Source organism: Aythya marila (assembly GCF_965140915.1).
Source record: "Aythya marila genome assembly, chromosome: 8".
In the NCBI taxonomy this organism is placed as follows: Eukaryota; Metazoa; Chordata; class Aves; order Anseriformes; family Anatidae; genus Aythya; species Aythya marila.
The window spans coordinates 24,230,784-24,254,155 of NC_139049.1; the positions used below are offsets into that span (position 1 = coordinate 24,230,784).

The following is a 23,372-nucleotide window of genomic DNA, read 5'->3' on the forward strand; positions in this document are numbered from 1 at the left end:
AAAAACCCATTGTAACCAAATTATCCCAAGTGGCACAGATAGCAGAACAGATTAAATGTCTTTATTTGTATGAAAATATGCAGCAAGGAGAAAGACCTTCCAAGGAAAAGCTCAGGTGTGAGCTCAGCCCTTTCCTAGACACCAGAGTCCAATGATGAGAAAACCCAAACGACACCTAGACCTCATCAGGTCTGTCATTTCCAGCCTTTTCTCCAGACCAGACAAAAAAAGCATCCGCAGTCTCTGCTCACAGGACATGCCTTCCAGCCACTGATAAAAAATAAAATGTGTCCTGCTCCACAACTTCATTTCAAACAGCTTTGATTGCCTATGCATGTCATTTGCTTTCTTTCACTGATTTCAGTGGGAATTGCTAACCATTCAGCAATGATTGCTATCTGCATAAATGCTTGAATACATAAAAACTGACTTGAATTCATGGCTGTATTTGTAAAACAAACAAACAAACTATAAAAAAAACTCTGCTAACTCTGCTTTGCTTCAAGTCTATATCCCCTTTCTGCTTAAGGGGGATGTTTCAAAAATTGCCTCAGGGATTTAAAACCTCTATGCCTGGTAAATGTTAATAGAAGTTACACTTCCCATTTCATTTGTGACCAAAACCATGATCTACACGTAAAGTTGATACACATGCAAAATATTAATTTAACATTAGCAAGAAATCACATGCCTCTGAGGGAAGAAAGAGCAACAGAGTCTGGAGCAACAGAGTGGTACTGCAGAGGAAGAAAAGGGGCGCACAGCAAAACTCAGTGTGTGCCCAAAGCTGGGTCAGAGGTTAGGGCACAACTCAGTCCTCCAAATCTGCATCTGTCAAGATAAGAGACGCAGAGGAAGAGCCACCTACACCTGGACTGTACCACCGCCAGTACTACCCTGGCATTAGACAGCTTTGATTCTCAGACCTGCTGATTTCAGAAATCTTTTTATCTCCTAAGTTCACACAGGGATTTCTGGATCTTCCCAAGTGCTAGAATTTGATGCGTAGACTCCATGGATGTTGGGAATAATTCCTCGTGCAATGTTTTAAAACACCACAAATGCAGGCAATGTTACAATCTAAACCCGCTGCAACACCAGAGGTTTACTGCTCTCCTTGTACAGAGAGCCACGTGAGTTTATGTCAGCTAGCAATGTTTTCTTTCCCCTTCAGAAATGAGGAGGAGACAATACCACAAAAGTATTTGAGATCCATGTGAACCTCGCTTAGCCACTGCGGATTGGGATTTACATTCCAGGGGTATAATGAACACAGAGACGCAAGGATGCAGGCACACAACGTTATTAAGCTCTTGAAGATTATCCCAGTCTCACTCAATAACTTAGCCTTTTCTTAATGACACTGGCATTTATACAAACTATAGCCTTTAGCAAAGCTCAGTGCCAACAGAAACCAGCAACATCACAGAGGCTGAACAGCAGCCCAGTGTAATCCCTTGTGTTAGAGCTCTGGACAGGCTGTATCGTTTTTCCTCAATGGAAGGGGGATGTGTTTATCTGGGAAGTGTTTCATATCAAGGACAATAGGGGAACTGTTTGGCTTTCCACAAATAGGCTGGTATGCAACTTCCGAGCACTCTCCAAGGAAAACGTTGGAACACGGGCCATGTCTTTCCAGCAGGGATTTCATGTAAAGTAGTTAATGCCCCACATCCTTCATCCTGATTTATTCCTGCTTCATCCTTGTTTCAAAGTGCTGCGCTCACTTCAAACACAACATGGGGCTCATCTCTGTGAACGTGCACTTTGATCGCTGGGGACTCCAGATTTGTATCGTCCCTTCAAACATAAACAGAGATGTGCTGTCTCGACAGAGGTATTTCTGTGACTGCCTTTATTTTTGCAAGAGCAGTTTGGAAATGCGAAGCTGGGATCAGATGGTGGGAGATTCAAATCTAGTGGCCAGACAGGACACTGGATACCGAAGCGCTTGGACTCTATGACTTTGCTGCTGAGTTGCTGCAGGGTAGTTGGAAAATCTTGCCTTGAGTTGGCGTGTTTCATGGGAATCAAAGGATAGGATTCATTGTGCTATTATCCACAACCGAGAGCACCAAATTAGGTCTCATTTGCTCTGCAAACTGTGACCAGCAGAGAGTGGCACTCGCAAAGATGTGAGCTGGTGTGACTTCCCATACAGCGGAAGGAAGGGGAAATATCCCAGTGCTACTCCTTACATCAACACTAGTGCCTGGTGGGAGCAACTCTTGTCTCACTGAGGTCAATAGAAGTTACAGCTGCACTAGGTGTAAATTTAGGCTAATTGCTGGTGCTGATGAAAACAGCTGAGGCAAACAGATGGGCTCTGCCAGGTCCACAGTGGTCACAATAGTGTAAATCCTCCAGTTACTTCTGCTGACAAACTGGAGGCTCAGAGATCTGTCACAGTAGCACAAGAGCCGTTTTACACAAGCACAACAACTGCAGTCCACACAACACCAGCCTGAACAAGAAATCAAGGCTGAGACCCAAACATCCATTTCCTGTCAGACACTCCAATCTTTGCGTATATTAATTCTAAAATTAGAATATTGTATCAGTGTATTTTTAGCAATCACAACTGTAGTAAGTTGTCTTCATGCAGGATGTTCTTCCATTGTATCAGCTGACTCCCATTACCTCTATATGCATATACTGCATCTGACCTGTTTTTCCTCCCTCCTGTTTCTTTTCACAGGTCCATTTTTCATTCTTCCTGGAATGTAGAACATTTGGGAGTGTAGGTGGAAAGCCAAAGTCTTTCAACACCCATTAATACAAATTTGTTTTATTAATTAAGTTTGTGGGAAGAAAAAAAAATAAGAGAGCTGATCCTCTGCTCTGCAATCATGAATCACTGTCATGCACATGAGAAGACTTGTCCTCTGAGACACCAGAGGCTGCTTCAGACAAAGTGATTGAGTTGCTTTCTTGGGAAGTCCTGAGTCATCAAACACAGCAGTTTAATTCCCAGGAAATGGGAAACATATTGGCATGACATTCGCTTGTACAGAGCACAAGCTCCAGAGAAGGGTGAACCTCCAAAGGTTCTGGAGATCAGTTTAGCTCGTGGAAGAGTTTTAAAACTTGAAAGCTTCTCTGAAGTATATCTGATCTGGAGCTGGGTAAAGTAGTCCCATCGTATGATTTACTGCATGAATTAAACTTGACATAACAAATTACATGGGAATTTACTTTGACTTCTAATAAAAATGATTCAATGATTACAACATTAAAATATGTTCTGGCTTTTAAGTTATTCACTCTGACAAGTGCTTCATATATTCACTGTTCTTAATTTACTAGTCATGTTGTAAGAACTTACTTCCTTGGCCTTCCTGCTCCTAGCACTTAACTAGAAGGAGCAGCTGATACACATTGTTCTTAGTCTGATCCTTCACCATGGTTCTCCTACAGCGATACTCAGGCAGAGATTTCAGACCCAAAGTTGGTTCAGGGCCAGAGTAAAGTCACTTGGTTTGGCAGAGATATCACGAGTCGTTAAAAGTGAGGCTATTTTGCATTGAAATAGACAAGAAATGGCAGAAGATTTCATCTCATATGTATGTAAGAATGACCATCTTCTTGCGGGGGCAATTGAGAAAAGTACATTTCAAAACTTGCTACAAGATCCGCAAGTTTTCATCTGGCTATGTCACCAGTCCAGTCATACAATTTTGCCTTTTTTTTTTTTTTTTTTTTTTGAATCTCTGGAGAGCTTGTAACCCCATTGGGACTGTGAAAAATGTCCCTATAAATAGCTGAACATTCACGGAAGATGTAAAATTTATTTGTCACTGTAGTGCTATGTAGAAAATTCATTGACTACTCACTTGCCTTGTTCCATTTTTAGGAACTCATGCATGTGAAAGAGATCCCTGCAAGCAGAATTACAAGTAATTACACTCATGCTAAATCAAGTAGCTCTACTGATGGCAGCACAACCCACAGACCTCCTGGCTGAAGGAAGAGAAGTCAGCTTTGGAAGAGGAAAAGCTATCTGGCTTAACGTGTGAGGTCTCTTTGCCTGACAACGTGATAGTGAAGGTAAGGGAAGTCGGCACTGCCTAGGCAGAGTGACAGCAAACAGACCACAAACTTCCTTAGATAAACGACATCTTTCAAACCACACAATACCACTTGATACCTTTGTGCCCCTTGAGCTGTTACAAAGTGCAGCTGCACTTCAGCCCAGATTGATATCACTTGGGACGGAGGCCATCAATCCACAGGACAAGTGCAGGCTGAATACACAAACAGAAAATTCACACAATCTCCCTGTTTCAATGTAACGCTGGAGAGAGGATGGTGCAATTTTTCCAAAGGCTTAAATGAGTCTGATGACATTGTCTGACTTGAACACAGAGCCCAAGTCCTCCAAATAGGAGGGGAATTAATCTCACAAAATGATTAAGCAACTAGCCAAACGTCTACTGCAAGCAAGCACAGCAAGCTAAGACACCCACGGACATTCCTCTAGGAATGCCAGTCTTGTTACATTGAGTATAATAATAATAATAATAATAATAATAATACATGAGCAAGCTCTCTGTTTTTAACTGTTTCACGGCTCCTCACAACCAAAGACAGGAGATGATCAGCTACAATCGCTGTTAACGATGCCTGCTGTAAAGCTACTGGCACAAATAGAAGCCTTGATGTTGATAGCAGCACAGTTTGGATCAGCTTTATCTCTAGCAACTACAGGTCAGGATTTTAATCTTACATTAACGATGTTAGCGTGAACAGATCTGCATCAGAGTTGGCTGGAAGCAGAAAGAGGATGAAAAATCAACTTCCCTCTGGAACCAAGAATTCCAAAATTTGGCTAGGAAATAAAGTAAGAGCTAGCTCTGATCTTCTGAAGTCTCCAAGGCTTTCTAAGCTGACTATTAGTTTATAGAGCATGAGAACCAGATCTAAAACGGATGGGCTGCAGGGCAGCTGAAAAGATAGGAACCATAGTGCTGGTTTCATGACAGTTCAACGAGCAAGCTGCCCTCTGAGCCAACAGAGCCAGACCAAGCTTCCCCAGTGGCGCTGAGTGCAAGTTCCGAGGAATACAATCATATAGAATATGAAACAATTTTTCTAAATAAACTAGAAATTTTCCAAAGATAAAATCTGATTATAGGGAAAAGTGAATGGCCCACTGGGAAAAAAAGTCAAGCAAAATTCCTGAGAAATTCTGTTCCATATTTTTTCACCAACATCATGAATTATCCTGTGAAAGAGCAGGATGAGTAGTAAAAATAAGTACTATTTTTTTTTTTTTTTTTTTTTTTTTTAGCAAATCCCATTCTTTCAGAAGGCAGGCAATGTTTAAAGATGGCCTAAAGAACATGCAGACACACTGGCCCTAAACAATGTGTTGTTCAGGAAGTGACAGGATAATTAAGTTTCTATGGCTGAGAACTTGTAAGTTGACTTCGCTTCTCTACCATGACTTGGAGCTTTCCTTCAATTTCTTTCCCCCTACGAGTTACTTTGATTGGCTCAGACCCTATGCTTTGTGGCTGTAAGGCAATTACAGACACAAAGAAAATTAAATCACAAAGGAGGATATTTTAAAGGCACACGGGAAACCCTTGAAAATGTACTGTGCATATTTTCATGACTAAACGTTTTAAGCATTAAGCAGTTATATTCTCCAATGTTAGATGAGGCAATAAATTTGCCAATGCATGCGGATGAACCCCGTTTAATCCCTATACACCACTTACTGCAAATTATGCTGTCAGAGAAAACCCCTAAATAATGGGTTTGCTTTTCTTCTGAGGGCAAGGAAGCTTGTGAAGGGAGTATGATCTTCAGGCTCAGATCAAGTGAAAGATCCAAAGGTTTACAATAGGATTAAGAAGAATTGCAACATCCCAATGGGCAAATTATTCCACCCACAGAAATAAAAAGTGTGCATTTTTCCCTGTCTCAGAAGAGACAAGATCCAGAATGGCCTAATATCTCCCCAGGTCTTTTTTTTTTTTTTTTTTTTTTTCCTTAATTCAGTTGTTCCCAATGGAAGTGCCACAGCTCTCACGATTTTTTCTTCTTTCTTTTATAAATAAAACTTTACTTATTTCACAACTTTAATGCTCTCCCAACGCTATCCCAAACTTTTACAGCTAAGTGGTCCAAGAAGAATGAAAGTGGAGGAACCCTGCCATGCTGGCACCCCAAACAAGACACGTGGGTATTCCAACAAACGTGGCAACTGCTGGAAGATGCCTGAGGGCTTTGATGGCATCTGTAAGTTTCTGGGATGGTATCTACTGAACTGGCGCTTTTACTAAGTAGGAGCTATGGGGAAAGTTATGTCAAAAATTTTCCACCCAGCTCTGCACACCACCCTTTGAAGGTCGTGGATCCCGATGGAGTGAAAAGGCTGCACTGCTGTGTGGATCAGGTGTGCTTCCAATCCCATGGGGAACAAGAAAACATTTACAGTAGAGCAAAAACACTTCCATCATGAGACAATGCTGATGCTGGGGAGCCAGGGTCACACCTGTAGAATGCTGTGAGAAAAGGAGAACAAGCAAGTGCTTTGCTTCAGAAAAAGGAAAGGAAGCTACAATAGCAAAGACATGTTGCTTCAACTGGGCCAGGAAGTTCAACCATAAGGAGGAAGGGTAATTAATTTCTACAGCAGAGCTCGGAGAGTTTGCAATAAACTCTCAGATGGCCAGAAATAAAAGCCTGTCCTGAATTCTCCCATTCTGAAAGAAGGCAGCATTGAGCATAATATCTGAGAGAGCAGTCTGATGGAAATGAGCACCGCCGTGTGTTTTTCTGGCCTAGAAAACTGTGTGCAGTATGTCAAGGCTTGGCGCATGGCAGAAGGTCAGAGCCAATTCTGAGAACTCAGTAACAATAGAGAGTCATCACTGGACACAGGTGCTTCCTGAATTGATCTCGCAATTTGGCTGTTTCCAATTAAATGTGAAGCAGCTGTGGCCCTTTATCTGCTCGACTCACTGGAATCCATCTAAAGGGAAACTTTCTCCCATCTCCTCCTCTCCCCACCCCAAGCAGACAGCCCTGCTCTCTGAAGAAAGAGAGGGGCAGGGGACAGCCAATTGGCAGAAACCTCACTATTAAAAGTTACCCTTTTTCATCTCAGGGCAAAGCAATGAGATACTGATTCAGCTGTTCATTTTCCACTGCCTTTATTTGGGGACAACAAAGACAGCCAACAGAATAAGAAAAAAACACGAATGCTGTTGAAGGTTGTCAGGCAAACAGATTCAGGATGCTTTCCCTCAGGCAACAAAATAAACAAATGAAGCCACTGTGGGGGTAAGTTCTGAAGTGTTTACAGCATTGTTGTGCATGCTGAGCACAACAGAGTCCTTTACAGAAAGGGATGGAGCTTTAAAGAAGGTATTTCCAATAGTCAGATAGTGGGATTCTAGAAGGGGCTCAGAAAAGTCAGCACAGAGCCACCAGGCAGATCAACAGGAGCTAGCAGAGTTCAGAAATCCAGCAGGTGCTGGCATAGCTCCGGGATAGCTCTACACCAGTTAAATTTACTTTACATGAACTTTTCTTTGCCAGTTCATTGATTCTGGAGCCACCAAAACCCTCCATGTCTTAGCTCTCTCTTCTAGACTGCTAAGGCCTCACTTTACTTTTCTCGTTAAGAAAGGAAGAGCTTGGATCAAATTTGTGATTGTCAGCAGACAACAGAAAAGTGAGACTCAAAGCAATCACTTTGGTTGTCTCAAAGAGGAGCCCTCTAACAACCTGTGCTTGGCATCTTAGATGGGGAGCGTGACCAGGCCTCGAGAGAGGCTGACGGGGACTGGGCGTTGCCAAGGCCACAGTGACTGCGCCCAGGCCCTCTGCCGAGAAAAAGGGGAAAAAATAAATAAATAAAAAAAAAATAAAAAAAGGCTGAGGCGACCCAGACCCTGCCCACCGGGGTGGCGGCTGTTCAAGCCTCTGGCTGCAGGGAGCGCCTGAGCCTGCCGCTGCCGGGGGGAGGTCAGCGTGGAGACTGCCTGCCCCTAGGGGGAGAGGCTGCTCAAATGGTGGTTGAGCACAGGGAGGAGGAGGAGGAGAGAGTGAGGGGCATCAGAGTGTGTGAGCAGGACACTGCCTGGTGGAGTAAACCCCTCGTGTGCCAGAGATAAGGGCACCAGGGGGATGCTCCCAGAGGGTGGTGGAGCCCCTGCCCTGTCGCTGTCGGACAGAGGGAGGGGGCCGGAACGGGGATTGGGCTGAATGAACTTCCAAGGTCCCCTACCAGCCCCTAACATTCCGTGATTCTGCGATCTAAAATAATAATTTATTTTCCCCAAGACAGTATTGCTAGTAACTAGGATGCAGTGCTGGTATTCTGCTAAAGGTGCTTTCGTTGCTGCAAATAGCTAGGCTTCTGACAATCTTTCTCAGGTTATCCAGCAACTTAACTGTCCTGATAGCCAACATATTCAGCCAAAACCCCTCTTAGTTTCAATATGATCTACCTCCAAAAGTTCCTGTGTGCCAGCTCAAATCATTCCTCTTGGCCCTTCTGGGCACACTCTGTGCACAAAAATCCTGTTTTGAATTCCCTTGGCCAAAACATAACCATACAGCTGCTTCGTTTTTGTTTTTTTTTTTTTTTTTTTTTCCTCCAATCCTTGCATTTTTTCCATGTGCTGTCCACACTCCCCCAATTCTCTCCACTGGAGTCCAGCTGATCTTCCCTGCACAGTATCCAATTTTTCAATTGTCAGTGCCAGAATGCAATGCAGTAGGCCTGACTCCCTTATACAACTTACTTGGAATTAAAGCAGAAACATCCCTTTGGGTTTAAGCAGAGGAGAGAAAGACTTCCTCTTTCATGTATGATTCTACAAGAATGAAGACCAAAACACCTGCATCTCTATGATCCATATTGTAAGCAGCTCCATTTTTTCTGAGCTTCTACTTGTTTATTGTATGTGTACACATGCTTAGTATAGCCACTGCTACAAAACAGTTCCTCTTGTGGGCCTTTCTAGCTGTTTTCAAATGTTTTTATTTCACCTTTTAAAAAGGAAGGAGAGAAAGAAAGAAACAAACAAACAAAAAAAAAAAAACAGAAGCCCAGACAAAGATGCAAGTTTCCATAAGACTCTTAATAACAACATAAGACCAGAATTACACCAATTAACTGGTCATGCTTTCAGAATATGCTGTCAAATTTTGTCATTACTGTGCTTGCTTAGATTCTTTTGCATCTCACCCAGAAAATGTTAAATGCAGGCTACTCTAAGATGCATCTGCTACAGCATAGTTTGAAGCATCCTCCTCTGTTCTAAGAGGCAGCTCCAAGCACTTCTGATGGATGCAGCCCCAGCTGTAGGACAGTGAAAACTGTCCTGACATGCTAGTCTGGGAGTCTTTTTTAATTAAAAGCAGCAAGATGTTTCCCTGACATATATTTAAATTCTATTTATTTAAACTTTCTATAATCTTCTACGGTTTCTGCACCATGCAATTTAGTAGCAACCCTGTATTTCTTTACCATGCCATTTGTCTTTCTTTCTGTATTCTCATTTAAGATGGACTGATCTGCATGGATCATCAGTCAATAGGTACACATACGGGTTCATCAAGAGCATCTAATCTTTATGAAATACAGCCATATGCCCTCTCTCAACTCAGTCCAGTACACGTGCACATCAACATACCCAATACATGCACATCAGTATTGTATATACATAGATATATACGATATGCATCAATATAAGTTTTGTTCACTGTTGAGGACAGACACCACCAGAATTAGGGACCTAGTCCAGACAAAGGGACCAACCTGCCAAATGCTCTGCTCTGGATCCGGGTACAGAAGCTACCATCTGTAGGATAATTCAATTGAGGACATATGCATTATTCTAGGCAGCAGCCCAAGTCCTCTTGCCTTCAGGTACGTTTTCCCCAGGGACTGACAATTTTAGGCAAGACATCATGAACAATAGATGCTGCTGCCAAGTTGGGGAATGGATCCATGGAGGTACCCCACATTGCCAGTAGGTCAATATTAAGTAGTAGCATTGTTTCATGTTTCCTGCCCCACCATGTTACTTCAGCCTGTGATGACTTAATAAAGACATATCCCAACACCATAAAGAGCTAAGATTGTTCCTGGATATCTCCCACGCTACTGTATCTTTCTCTTAAAGATTTGCTAACAGCCAATAAATTAATAGTTTCACAATTTCCAATTGAAATACTTTCCACGGGAAGCTGATACTTTCAACTAAATGAAAATTGCTATGGAAAGTGCCTGCTTCTCTGAAAGGAAAGTTTCTCTGTCAGAAATGTAGGAACTATATTCCTGCAGAAACTGCAAAACTCAGCTGTTTTGGTATTGCTTGTTTGGGCTTTCTGTCACATTGTATTTTTAGACACAGGCATTTTGGTTAATTTTAGCCAAAATTTCCAGTTTCAGTCAGTTACAGAATTTACTGCTCTTCAGTGTCACGTTGATGTTTCTCTCTGTCACAAGTGCTTCTTTAAATCTCCTCTGAGTATATGCGCTGCATTGTGTATGATGATTTTTTCTTCCTCTTCTCCCCCCATTGTTACTTAAGACTGGACTTTAATGGCTCAACATATTCCAAGAAGCATTTAGGATAAATGCTCTGTCAAAGACACTTATGTACACTTGAGCCATATTGTGTTCCTTATGAATCATCACGAGTATTTCACAAACAAGGGTGAATCAGACAGAATTTCCAAGTATATTAAATATAGCTTTTTCAGATGTGGTCTCCTAGCCCCACAATTAATCCTCCATACTGAAACTCATCTCATATTTGGACCATGTCATGTCTGCCCCACCAGGGACAGGCGCATGCTCCTAAGACTTTCTCCTAAGGAGGATAACAATCCTATAATGGAGCAATCTCAGCCAATTTTTGTCTGCAGAATGCAAGGAAAAGGTTAACTTTGCAAACTTAAATGGTATCTCACCACTCCTTCCAGTTTTATTTTCTGAGATATTTGTAGACCTCAAGCAGAAAGAGACCTCATCTAAATCTCCAAGAAAGAGAAGTCTAGGGTAAGAAGGAAATGTTTCACTGCTTGAAGACAATTTTGTGACATATTTTAGCTTATACTAACAAAGATAGCCCAGAGCACAGTAATCAATCTTCCTCTCCTGCTTTACACTTGATCAGATGGATAGAGATGCTTGGGGAATATCCAGTTGTTTTTTTACCTACTCAGCACACTTTCCAGAATGTGTAAGATGCATCTGCTACATCACATCTGGTCCTTCAGGCAAAATTGAAATCCCACCTGAAGAAGATCAGCCTTACAGAGAGGCCTGAAAAATGAATCTGGTGGCACTTTACTGCTCTGCGATGGAGGGGCAACCAAAACCCCATGGAGAGAAAAATTCAAACCAACTATACAGGAAAATGACCAGAACAATTTTTCTGGAAAACGGGAAGAAATTGTGGTGCCTCTGATCTAGTAGTTTTAAGCAGCTGTGATATGAATAAAGTTCACAAGTGAAAAAAACAGCCACTGAAGCTCCCTGTGTTTCCAAACTCATGCCATAGATGCTTTACAATGCACTATTTGTCTGGAACTTGCGTGGGAAAGGGAGGTACCTCACGCCCTCATCCACCTTCTGTACTAATGCAATAATTTTGCTTAGTCACAGAAAAAGGGAGAGAAAAAAAAGAAAAGGAAAGAAAATGATTAATAATCTGCAGGCAGCTGCTTACTTTCCAATTGGTTGTCCAGGAGGGGTGTGCTCCACTTCAAATCCTGCTTGTCTCAGTACATCAATCACAGTGTTGTTACCCAGGAAGTGACCTAAAATACAGGTAGAAAATAGCACTGTCAATTAAACTGCTCCTCTCACTCATTTGACTTTCTCCTTTTGCAACAACAGGTTTGGGAGGTAAGCTTACCAGAAGCTAGGCTAGCTCTAAAAGCAAGAAAGGCACATTATGCAATTTGTTGGAGTTGTCTCAACTATTCACCACTTAGCCCACTGCAGCCTTTGGCAATGAGCAGGGGAACAGGCAGCATACAACCTGATACGATCTTCTGTCTTATTTACCCCTCCCAACCCTCACATGACCAAGGGACTGGGCGTATAAACCCAAACCTTAATGTGTTCTTTTTTAATAGCGCTTGATTGTCCAGGAATCTGCAAATTGCTACCATGGAAATTTTTATTATGTGCATGGACTAAAGGTCCTTCTAACGTGGATATCCAAGTGACCCTACAGTGGTGAAAAGAATATTATTTGGGCATTGACTCATGAACTGGAACAATTTACAGCCCCAGATGTCCACCCTGCCCATCATCATTCATGGACATCTGCTTATGAAGAAGCTCTGAAGCTGCTGCACTCAGTGCTCATCTACCTCAAATGGCTGCGGTTCAGAAATTGTTTCATCAACCACTCCGCCACCTGCACGGCAGGGCTGGGAGGAGCTGGGATGGTAACCTTATCTTTTCCCAAATGTGAAGATTTAGTCCTGTAAACCAGTGCACTTTGCTACAAGTGTAAAGGTCGCATTCCTATTCACAGAAGTAACAAAGAGCCCAGTAAGTATTGCAGCATGTATGGGCCTTGAAAGAGTTTACTTAAGGGAATCCTATACACTTGAGGTCTGAACCAAATCCTGCCGGAGTCAATGGGAATCCTCAAAGGGCTTTGGGTACAGACTCAATAAGGCAATGTAATCCCTCCAAAGCTTTCAACTTATTGTCAGAATTCCATATTGTACCTCGAACCCATCCTGAAAACAAAAGTAAGGACACAAGATCTCCACTAACAGGTTACACTGAAGTCCACGTAGCCCCCTCACCTGTCTCCAACTGTGGCCCATGGTAAATTTTAAATATGTATAAATATGTAAATGAAAGAGAGATAGAAAAGATAGAACAATCCTCCCCCATTGTGTCCTTTAGCTCCCCTCTCTGCATGGCTGGGTGACCCCCATTTACACCCAGGTCATCACGTCTCGCTGCCAGCTCTGAATAGAGCAATTCACCATGAATGTGCTCAGGCCTCTGTCTCCGTCTACTTTTTGCCCCATGACGTCTTGCAGCAGTGAGTTCTACCGCATGCAAAAGTGCACTCCTCTGGCTTGTTTCAGGCTTGCTGTTTAGAGAGTGTGTGTTTGCCTTACGAATGGAGTATGTGCCTTCAGAAGATGCCAAACTACCCATCTCCACTGCAGAATCAAACATTTTTCTCAAAAAAAAAAAAAAAAAAAAAAAAAAAAAAAAAGGCAGGTGGGACATACCCAAGTCTCTCCCCATTCATGCCACTATGTAAGGAGTTGATGCAACCATGAGCAGTCAGCCCTAGGATACTTCACCAATGCTGCATAAAGTCGCTATGAATTTGAGAGTAATTCAGTCTCCAGTATTCCTTAAGCCTGCGTCTCTCTGCTTACACTGCCAACAAGGGCGCTAATTCGCATCAGTTGTGAGAATGATGTAGCTGTATGGCTTGTAGTGCAACTTGCAAGCAGTGGTAAGAGCTTTTTAGCCAAAAGACGTTTCTTTAAATGATTAAACGTACATTTGCAGAGCCCTAACGTGTTCCAGGATTCCTCCACTTCCTTTTAAGAAAACTCAAAATTTGATTTTCCCCTAACTTACTTATAACAAAAGCCAAAGGAGTAGAGAGCAGTCCCAAAAACGTGTTACATACCCTCAGAGATTTGAGAAACGAGACATTTGTGAGTGATTAACTGGATTTGATCATATCCTGTTTTTTTATGCAGTGGCCAAGGCAAACAATGGCCCCGATTCTGACACTGGCAAAGTGACACTGAGGAATCAAAGTCAAAAGTGTCAAGGTCAGAGATGTTTCTGTGTCCATGCTCACTGTAGTAGAGCTCTACTTTCCCTGAACCAGTCCTAAATGCCAAGAGATTTCCTAATGGAAAAAAAAAAAACTGTCCTGGATCCAGCAAATCTTTGACATTATAACAGTACAAAAGAATCCAATTTTAACTGCTTTAAGTCCAGAAAAAAGGAACTTGCTACAGCTCTGATTCCTCATCCACAAAATGGCAGGCCTGTCAGGAATGTCAGCTCCTGAGCAAAGCCTGTGAATCCCTTCCAAGCAATAGATGAGGACCAAAAGGTGATATCTGCTGGCCTTCCTTTCCTGCCTCCTCTGTTGAGACCATGACGAAAGCTGATAACCCTCTTGGCCTGGTGACCTGCTGTGCATGACAGCAGAGGAGACCATGGACTGTCCAGCAGCACTTTTTTCACTTTGGTTCTGGATGCACACAGAATTTCACTTTTGGCCATATGGCAGCAAAGCCCCACAATGCTCCAGAACTGGAACAGCTCATAACAACAATATTTATTATGCAGACACCTGTTCAACGAGACTTATCTCAATATAGCAGCCATCAGTTCCAAATGCAACTCATTGCTGAAACAAGATGGACCAGAAAGGGAAGCGCATTCAGCATGAATTAGGTCAGCAAAAAACATCAAGTCCCTGCCTCTGGCTGCCAACATGTGCAAACAAATATGTAATAATTGCCAGATTATTATTTTTTTATATATATAAAAAGGGATGAAAAATCCTCAGCAGTGGATTTTATTTATATATACACACATGTACTCATACTGTTCTTCATATGTGTATATGTACATGTGCACGTGCATGCATATATCTGCTTCTGCTGAAAACTTTAAAGATTTCTCTGCCAGGCCACGAAATTTCATTCCAAAAGGCAAAAGTCTCACCACACACAAACAAGTAAAAACTATTGAAAAGTTTGTTCATCCAGAGGTAGATCAGATAACTTAAAGACACAGAGGAATGCTCTTGCTGCTGCATCACTATTCCCTCTTCATTCTAAACCTGGATAAAATACTCCTGCAGTATTAACCAAATTTACCATGACAGCTGATGAAAACTGGATCCAAGAGGTCAGAACACCAACTACCTTGGGAATTCCATGCAAGTATGGAAGTAGGGGAGGAAGTGAGAAAGCAGACAGAAAAGATTTTCTAGATAGGGACTTGATGTGGAAGTCTGTACCCGAGTAGAGCCTCTCCTAACAGTTTAAGTTTAATAAATAAATAATAATTCCTGCAAATAAAATGCAATATTGTGACATCAGTCCATTACGTGTTTGTGCTTAGGAAATTCATGATGATACCAGGCAAACTGCGCAAGTGTTCAATGAATTCTTAAGTAAAACTTAAGTAAAATGTTGGAACACAATATATATATATATATATAAAAACACACACACATTTTAAATTTACTCTGTTACTGGCTCCAGTTTATCAAGAAAGGTGTGAATGCAGTCCTTCTGCCCTCTAAGGATAAGGAAATACTCCTGAGACTTACTTGAGGACAAGGCCCAGTACTGAATAGACATTTCAGAGTTTGAACAGAAATGCAGAGGACTGGCTGGAGCATCTCACTGCACACAGTGGGAGTTTCTAGGTTAAATTTGATGAGGACAAGATTTTTGTCCTGTCTCTTGCACCTTGTTTTTCTCAGACAGAGGATCTAAGACTGGAAACACTGGAAGAACATGTTATACAGCATGGCTGCTAACATTAATCAAACATCTTCCATCCCTGTTTTTTCTTTTTAATTAAGAACCGTGTTTTGAACTACACAAAGCAGATACACGTAACACGTTTCCTTATCTCCCCAAGGTTTCATTTTTCACTGGTAGAAAGAAAGAATAAGCAACTTCGTTTTTTCATGAAGAGGTAAAAAAAGCAAAAAACAAACCACGCATGTTTTCCTTAAAACACGTATACACGCTTCTGAAAAGGCACATTTTCTTCCTTTCTTAGTGGAATATGCTGGGCAAAAGGGGGGTGGGGAGAAAAATAGACTTCTCAGCCAACTCTTAACAGTCACAATTATGCATTTTCTAATTGACTGTAGAAACTAAAGCTCTCCTTTACCATCACAGACATCTTGGTGACCCCATCAATAGCATATCCAAGCATAAGATTTCATCCCTCAAAAGTTAAATGAGCTTGGGTGTTCCTACACATAAAAATACAAATTTGTTTTGATGGCAGAAGCAGGAAAATGTTTCTAAGCAAATGTTATGTACTTTATCTAGGTTTAGAGATCTACTACAAATTACTTCGTCTCTTCGTTTCACGATTCTTTGTTCCATAGCTTAGCAGGATAAAGGGGTACAAAGGAGCAGGAGATAATTCCCTCACAAAGGACCTCCATTGCCAGAGCCTTTGAAGTTGTGCTAAAAAAGCCTTGCTAGCCCATTAGCTGACACACAGCAGAAACCTGAACTGTTTCCATGCACACTACAAGCAGAGCTATTTTCTGCACAATTAGTCATAAAAAGGGCCAATGTAAACTGTGTCGGGAGGTCTCAATTCTTTACATTCTCCACACAGTGAATCAGACGTTATGTATAACGTTTTGTTGCCATTTAGACCTCAGGCTGCTTTGCAATCAGGAGGCAGCAGTCTCTATTCCTGTTTCTCTCTTAACGCTGATTTTCAAGGCTCTTGGCACCACCGGTGTGTTTATGGCAGTTAGACTTCACAAGAATTAGTGCGGGCAAAATGCAAATGCCAGAAGCTGCACATTCACAACTGGGGCAAATATTTACTTGCTCTTTTGCATGTTACCTCTAGAAGTATGCTATTTCTCTTATTCTGTGATGGTCCAACCAAATATTCTGGGAGGTTGAGTGATGAACACGTCAGGAGGAGGCTGCGGCAAGGAGCTGCAGCAAACAGTTCAGGCAGTGAATTTTGTTTGGGTTTGCCAAACATCGTTTGACTCTAAACCAGTGGTCACTGGACAATGACACAAATTTCCTGGGGGAGCCACGTTACTATTTCCTGCCATTGCAGATGTCCCAGATCCATGATGGAGAACCAGTTTTGTGAACAGACCTTCCAAACTTTTATTTCCTATCCACTCTGCCTCCAGCACGATGGGTGCTTCTATCCTTGCATTAAGTCATTTTTTTTCTAATGAGTATCATCCTCATCCTTTAAAAACTAGCGGATCTTTCACTTTTCTTTTTCTTATGGTGACGCACTCAGGTTTAAACTGCTATTGCTGCTAGAGGTTTGTTTCTATCTTTCTAAACCACTTATCTGAAATCTCACTCAAGAGACAAGGATTACTTGTCTCAAGCACACCTTGGCAAGGAGCAAGAGGTAGATTTACACACACATCCTGCTTTTTCAACTTGGATCTAGATGCAGCAGAAGGTTTCCTCCAGCCTGAGTATCCTTCTGCTGTGAAGCATCTTACCAGCATATAACAAAAGGATACCTGGTTAACAGATGAGGTAGGTGATAGAAGGGTGATAAAGCATTTAGTGATGAGTATGTTGCTAGGACTGCCTGAAAAGTTTGATTTTACATTTTACTGTCAACATAAACAAAATTCATGCTTGTGGAGACCCAGCGAGGAGATTTTTCCAGAAAGGGCCCCAGTGTTCCTCCTTCCCACGTCTGCATGAAACAAACCAGGCTGTACTCAGTGCCAGGGAATGGAGGATGCATCATACTCATCAGCATCCCAAATGCATCCCTACCTCTGTCCCAAACAGACCAGATGTAACAAAGGCTTCCTGGAGGCTGGTATTCAGGTGCAAATTGAGAGCTGCAGGTTGGGCTTTCCAAAGGGAAAGCATCTTTAAAAGATACAGCACAGAACTGGGCATGCTCTGGGGCAAGCGCTGGGCAGTAACAGTGCCCAAACACGATGGACAATGGAAGGGATGAACCAAAACCTAGCCAACTCAGACCACCCCCTGCAGGTCTGCTGATGCTACGCCCAGGGTCCTTCCCATAGAGGAGAGTGCTCAGCGCTCAGAAAGAGCTGGGAACTCTGCACCTCACCTTTCCCAGAAGCCTGTCACCCCAAATTGCTGCCTTTTCCCCTGCTGCAGGACATGCTTTTGCACTTTGAAATGTCAGTATTACGCAAAAAGCTGGGAAGGAAAGCCGGGGGTGCAGGGAATGAGCCTTTCTTCCTCCCATGTTTTGGCAGGAGCGTGCCTTAAAAATACTTCTGTACAAACCATGTGCAATGGTCTTGTAAAGCAGGCTTTCATCATAGCCTCCTTACATCATGCCACCACTTCTCCAAGGCAGATGGAGAAATCATTTCCCTCTCTTGTTTGATGTTGTTATTCTCTGCAGTTGTGAGGAACTGACTCACAGCCACTTTCAGACAGTCACGGGAAGCAAAGCAATAAAACGTGAAAGGCCAAAATGTGCAGCACTTTGGACGTCCAGCAATCCCCCCATGGCTCTCCATTCTTTCCTTGCATGTAATCACTTCTCTTCCCTCTTACCCGTGAGCACTTAGAGGACATGCTCTGGAGAAGGGCCACACCATGGCCGGGTGGGGACTGCAGTGATGAAGGGCCAAAAGTTGAGGGGTAATTCCAGACTGACGGCAGGGTAGTGGAGCAGAGATTTGTGATTCCCTGGGGAGGCCTGGAGAGCTGCAGTGCAAGGCTATGCTCAGAGCATCTCAGTCTGAAGGAGGGGCAGACTCCCACTGCCTAATTCTACTTTCTTGCTGCTCCTCCGTGTAATAAAAACTCCTCATGCCTCTTTCCCTCTTCTGCTCTTCCTCTCTGCTTAACCTCCCTGAGCATCCCTCCTGTTGAGGGCATGAATTCTCCAGGCACATAAATGTCACACACTGGAAGACCTCCTCTGGAAATAGCCTGAAGCACGATGCACAGAGACCTCAACGGGGCCAGCCCAGGATGGGGCACAATCCTCTTCCCTCAGCTTATTGATTTGGGACCGGCACTGTGCTGGCACAGCTCTCTGCTTTCAGACCCAACACGGTGCCATCAGGGTGGATCTGCAGAGCCAACACCCAACAGAAAGCTCAGTTCTCTCTTCAGGCCTACACCATCTGTTTCACTTTGGTTAAGAAAAACAACATAAGCGAGAACTGAAGTGAGGTCACCTCCCTGGCACATCTTCTGGTCTCCGTGTCAGACCACAGCAACAGCTGAACTCAGAGCAGGGTTCATCGCTCTTCATACGTTTCTAATGAAGTGAGAAGTCTGCGTTGGTCCCTCTCACTGGAGAGCTCAGGCACCTCCACAGAGCAATTCATTTCACCATCTCAAATAGCAGTTTTAGGAAGGACGCATGCCCTTTGTGCAATTCTCTCTTTATCGACCATGAGTTTAAACAGCTCCTTCAGCCTCAGCATCTATCAGACGTGATACGACAGCCCACCAAGCTGCCCCACCACTACCCAGAAGCTCCTGAATACTGCATGGAGCCCTTCCATCCTTTCTCTCCATCCTTCCCTCTTCTGCCCTGTCCCTCACCTTCCTTTCTGTACCAGGGTTTGCAAGGGAAGGGGGCTTGTGTTGATCTCTACCTGATGACCTTCTGGGGCTGCTTCATATTCTACCTTTTCTTATGTGGCATTAAAAGCGTTTCCTGTGGACAGAAGGTCCAACAGTTCTTCATGACCCTCTCAGTACTTATTCTCAAGGAAATAACTCATGGGTATATCAAGGATTCAATTTTAAAGGGCAGAGGGAGGTGGATGAGTAGCTCACAATACCTTATTATCTCTGTAGGTTTGAGGTATGATGAGTTCAATTCCTTCCTGACCATGTATTCCTTCCTGACCAAGCATGTATAAATTGAAGAAAAAGGGCCTCTGTGAGCAAGCAACAATGCCTACAGCTTTGAGGTGTTTGTTTTTCTAAAAGGTAGTTGTTGTATGAGCTGGAGCTATTTACCGGGACAAAAAAGTTGTAAGAAGAAAATCATGTGGACAGGACTGAAGCATTTGCCTGTGCCCCTCATGTGCCCCTCTGCAATGGGCAGGGCCAATACAAAAGAAGCTTGGGAAATTTAACCCATCCACAGCAGCATGAGTGCTTAGTAGCTCTCCATAAGAAACAGTGGGGAGGACCCTGGTAAGAATCTGCCCACTGATCGTATCATTAGGCTCCTCCTGGCACCTACAGTCTGCACAGGTATGGCTCTAAACTGAACTAAAACATCTATAACATCGCTGTAGTGTGAGATTAAACCACCCAGGACAGTGCTGGTGGCAATGTCCACAGCTCTGACAGATCTGTGAAAAAACTCCAGAAGACTACAGCCAGGGTGTCATTTTCTTTTTGAAAACAGGCTCAAGAAGTAAAAACCAAGCTCCCAGTTGACAGGATATGAATCCTCAGTTATTCTTTCTGGTTTTGACCTCACTATTTTAACAGACCACTGATTTCTTCATGTTTTCCAGGAGCCCTTTTCTAGTGGTTTACTGGTATTGTGGCAGCAGCATTGAACCGTGATGTCTCACAAGTTAAAAACATGGCAATGCCATAGCACAAAACCAGTGATTCCTCAGAAAAATGCTGGCCTTCAGATGTTTATGGATAAGGACGAACTCTGTGTAGGAGCAGAAAGTACCAATGCCTTCTAGCCAATTTCTTACGCAGTGCCCTGCATAGGAAAATGGAAGCCATTTTACCAGACTTCATGGGAGAGGGGAAAAAAAACATCAAAAAGGAAACTTTTCAATAACATCAAAGCCTAGCCTCCTCAGTCAGTACCTTTATACATATAAGAAAGCTTTTCATTTTTAAGACCATCGATGGTTCATCTTTTTCCAAGAAAAACCCAGCTGGCCACTGGATGTCACTGTTGTTGCAGAAAAACACAGCAGAAAGTTCACAAATCAGGCTGTGAATAAGGTAAGGTGAAGTCACCCAAACCTGGGAAGTGCCTTTTATTTGAGTTAACTGGTGCAGTGCTGGTGGCACTTGGAGGCTGCCTTGCCAGTGCAAACAACTGAAGGCAACGCATGCTCCATGGCTGAGGTCTCTACCATCAGCTGAAGGCAAGTCCTCTGCAGAGCTCAGGGTGCAGAGCTCACGGACCCCAGTTCAGTGGTGTACAGATAGGCGTCCCCCGTCCTGCTGGCTCCCCTCTGGCTCCGTGTGCTGAGCTGTGCCCCTGCTCAGCACGACATGTCCAGCCTGCCCTCCAGTTTGGGCTCAGTCTTTCTACCATATTGTAGAAAACATCACAGCAAGCATGTTTCCAAGCTTGCCCTTGCTCCTGGATTAAAAGCAATCGTATATAGCCTTGCTCTGTGATTTTAGCTTGTCCTGCCAAAAGTGCAGGTTAGCACAGGGTATGGCTTTCAGGGTCTGAGCTAGCATCTCCAGTGAAAACAGCTTTGTGTTACATAGACCATTTACTTGCTCTGAATTAGTCTAAGAATTTTCAAACTGCGCTCAACCACACAGAGGAAACTTGCCCTGGAAGACCTTCCTGAGCCTTTTAATTCAGCTGATGTCTTTCCATTATCACAGAGAACCTCAGCAGTGTAGGAAATGGGCTTTCTTGAGGGGTGCTTTGGGGTTGTAGACTACGGCCTTTGACTCTGCAAAAGCAGAAGGAAACAAGCCAAAAAAAACTTTTCAAACTCAGCCCCTGGGGTTAGGGCATTGGTACACTACCAGGTGCAGGTAGTGCTGCTGTGGCATTTCAGGAGCTAAGCATTGGGTCTTCCTGTCTTCCACTCAAACTCAAGGCTTGATGCTTGCTAAGTGCCTGCTCTAACATAACTTGTTTTGATCTCCCTTGTTTTGTGGATTTATATACTATTACCCTTAAGGAGAAAATAAAGGCATGAATGCACAACACGTGTTGGTTAAGCTGCTTAACAGGATGTTGGAAGATCCTGAGATACACACATTGAGGGAATAGATATAGAATGCATCCATCTGGAGATCCATCTCTTCTGAAGTGCAAAGCATGCCTAAAGCTGCAGAACAAGAGAAAATTGATCTAGAAAGTACCTCTTTTCATCCCTCTAAACGTCAAAAATCTAGATTACCTCTAGCTGGGAATGATAGATCAGATCAGCTTTGACTCTGAGGGATGTTCATATAAATTAGAAAAAGGATCTCCATAGAGCATCACCACCGCAGTATTTTTAGATAAAAGTTAGGAAATTTTTGTTTTGAGTTTTCTTCCTTTTTTAAAAAAAGCAAAACAGGAAAAAAAAAGAAACACAAGGGTAAGGAAGGACAGTCCTCTGTTTAAAGGTCCCATGGTGGAAGGAGTGGGGGTTCCAAGCCAGCAATGACAAAGCCACTACTAGGCAGGGACAATAAATCCCATCTGTTATGAAAGAGACCATCTCTGTAGTGAGAAAAGAAGCATAAAAACAGTCCTACAGTATTAAGAGATCCACTCTCAGCTGTGAATGTATGAATACAAACAATATCCCTCCCAAGCTCATATGCCACCTGTCCTGGATACTGCCTGTTACAATATGGCAGTGATGAGTTTCCTCCCGCAAATACTTCCACTTGTAAGCTGCCTTGTGCACGCAGTCACATCAAGCATCCACATTCCCATGCACAAAGGGTACCTTGCTCACAGATGTTAAATTTAATTGACCCCAAATCAAGGGAAGCTCTATTCCTGAAGTACTGATTTGTACATGTTATGCCTGTGGAGTACTTTTTTTATATCACAAATACATTCCTAATTAGACCATCAAATGTGTATCTACATTCCATCCATTACTATTTGTCTTAGTGAATTCCACCCACACAGATCTATTCTCAGCCACATGGCCAAACATCCTGACTAATTTCAGTGTAGATTTTTTTTTCTGTATAAATGTGTATGTAAATAGAAAATCTGTGTGTTTATACATTTTGAGCAAGTAGAAATATTTGATTTGAATCACCACTGCATTACTCCAGCTTTACGCTGGTATAAACACACACTAGTGGTTTTCACTGTTATCTCCTGCTGCCGAGCTGTGAACACGGAGGAAAAGAAGCAGCAATGGAGATAAGTGCATTTTATCTGAATATCTTTCTGTAAAGTCTGCTCACTGGGCCAAAATTGAGTTAAACCAAAAAGAGGGAAATCCAGTGGTCCTTTTTTTTGATTTTTTTTTTTTCCCCAAGACATGGATGTCCACTCTGATAGGTGGTCATGTTCAGAAGTTGAGTTATTATGGAAGTTTAGAAACCGCAAAATATACACAACAGATTTTGAAAAACATTGTGGTTACGTGGGTTCAAGCGCGCTTGAGGAATATGTTAAAATCCAAGCAAACAATCTATTCCTATGCCTCTGTTCTGTTAATACACAAGTGTGCACACACATCACCAAGCTCGCATTCCAATTTGTAGCTCTGTTACTCACAGCATTCATTAAAGAATAACAGCCCCTGTTTGACTATCATGAAGCAAAATTGTTCACACATGTGGACCGAATAGACACACCAAGGCTGCACCCTTATGGTTTCTGAGTGACAAGCTTAATAAGATTACGCTTGATCTTTCTCTTAATAAAGCTGGATGACATTCAAGCAAAGCCTGGATTTTGTTTTAATGGCACATTAAGGGAGCCCAGA

General features: G+C 42.8%; 1 protein-coding gene across 1 annotated transcript in view; it reads right to left on the minus strand.

Moving 5' to 3' along the window:
- TRABD2B (TraB domain containing 2B) overlaps positions 1–23,372 on the minus strand; it is a 283,235-nt gene that overhangs the window by 38,698 nt on the left and 221,165 nt on the right. Inside the window, exon 5 of the mRNA XM_082765922.1 lies at positions 11,703–11,793. Coding sequence (XP_082622048.1) covers positions 11,703–11,793 — 91 coding nt within the window. The remainder of the gene's footprint in view (positions 1–11,702; positions 11,794–23,372) is intronic.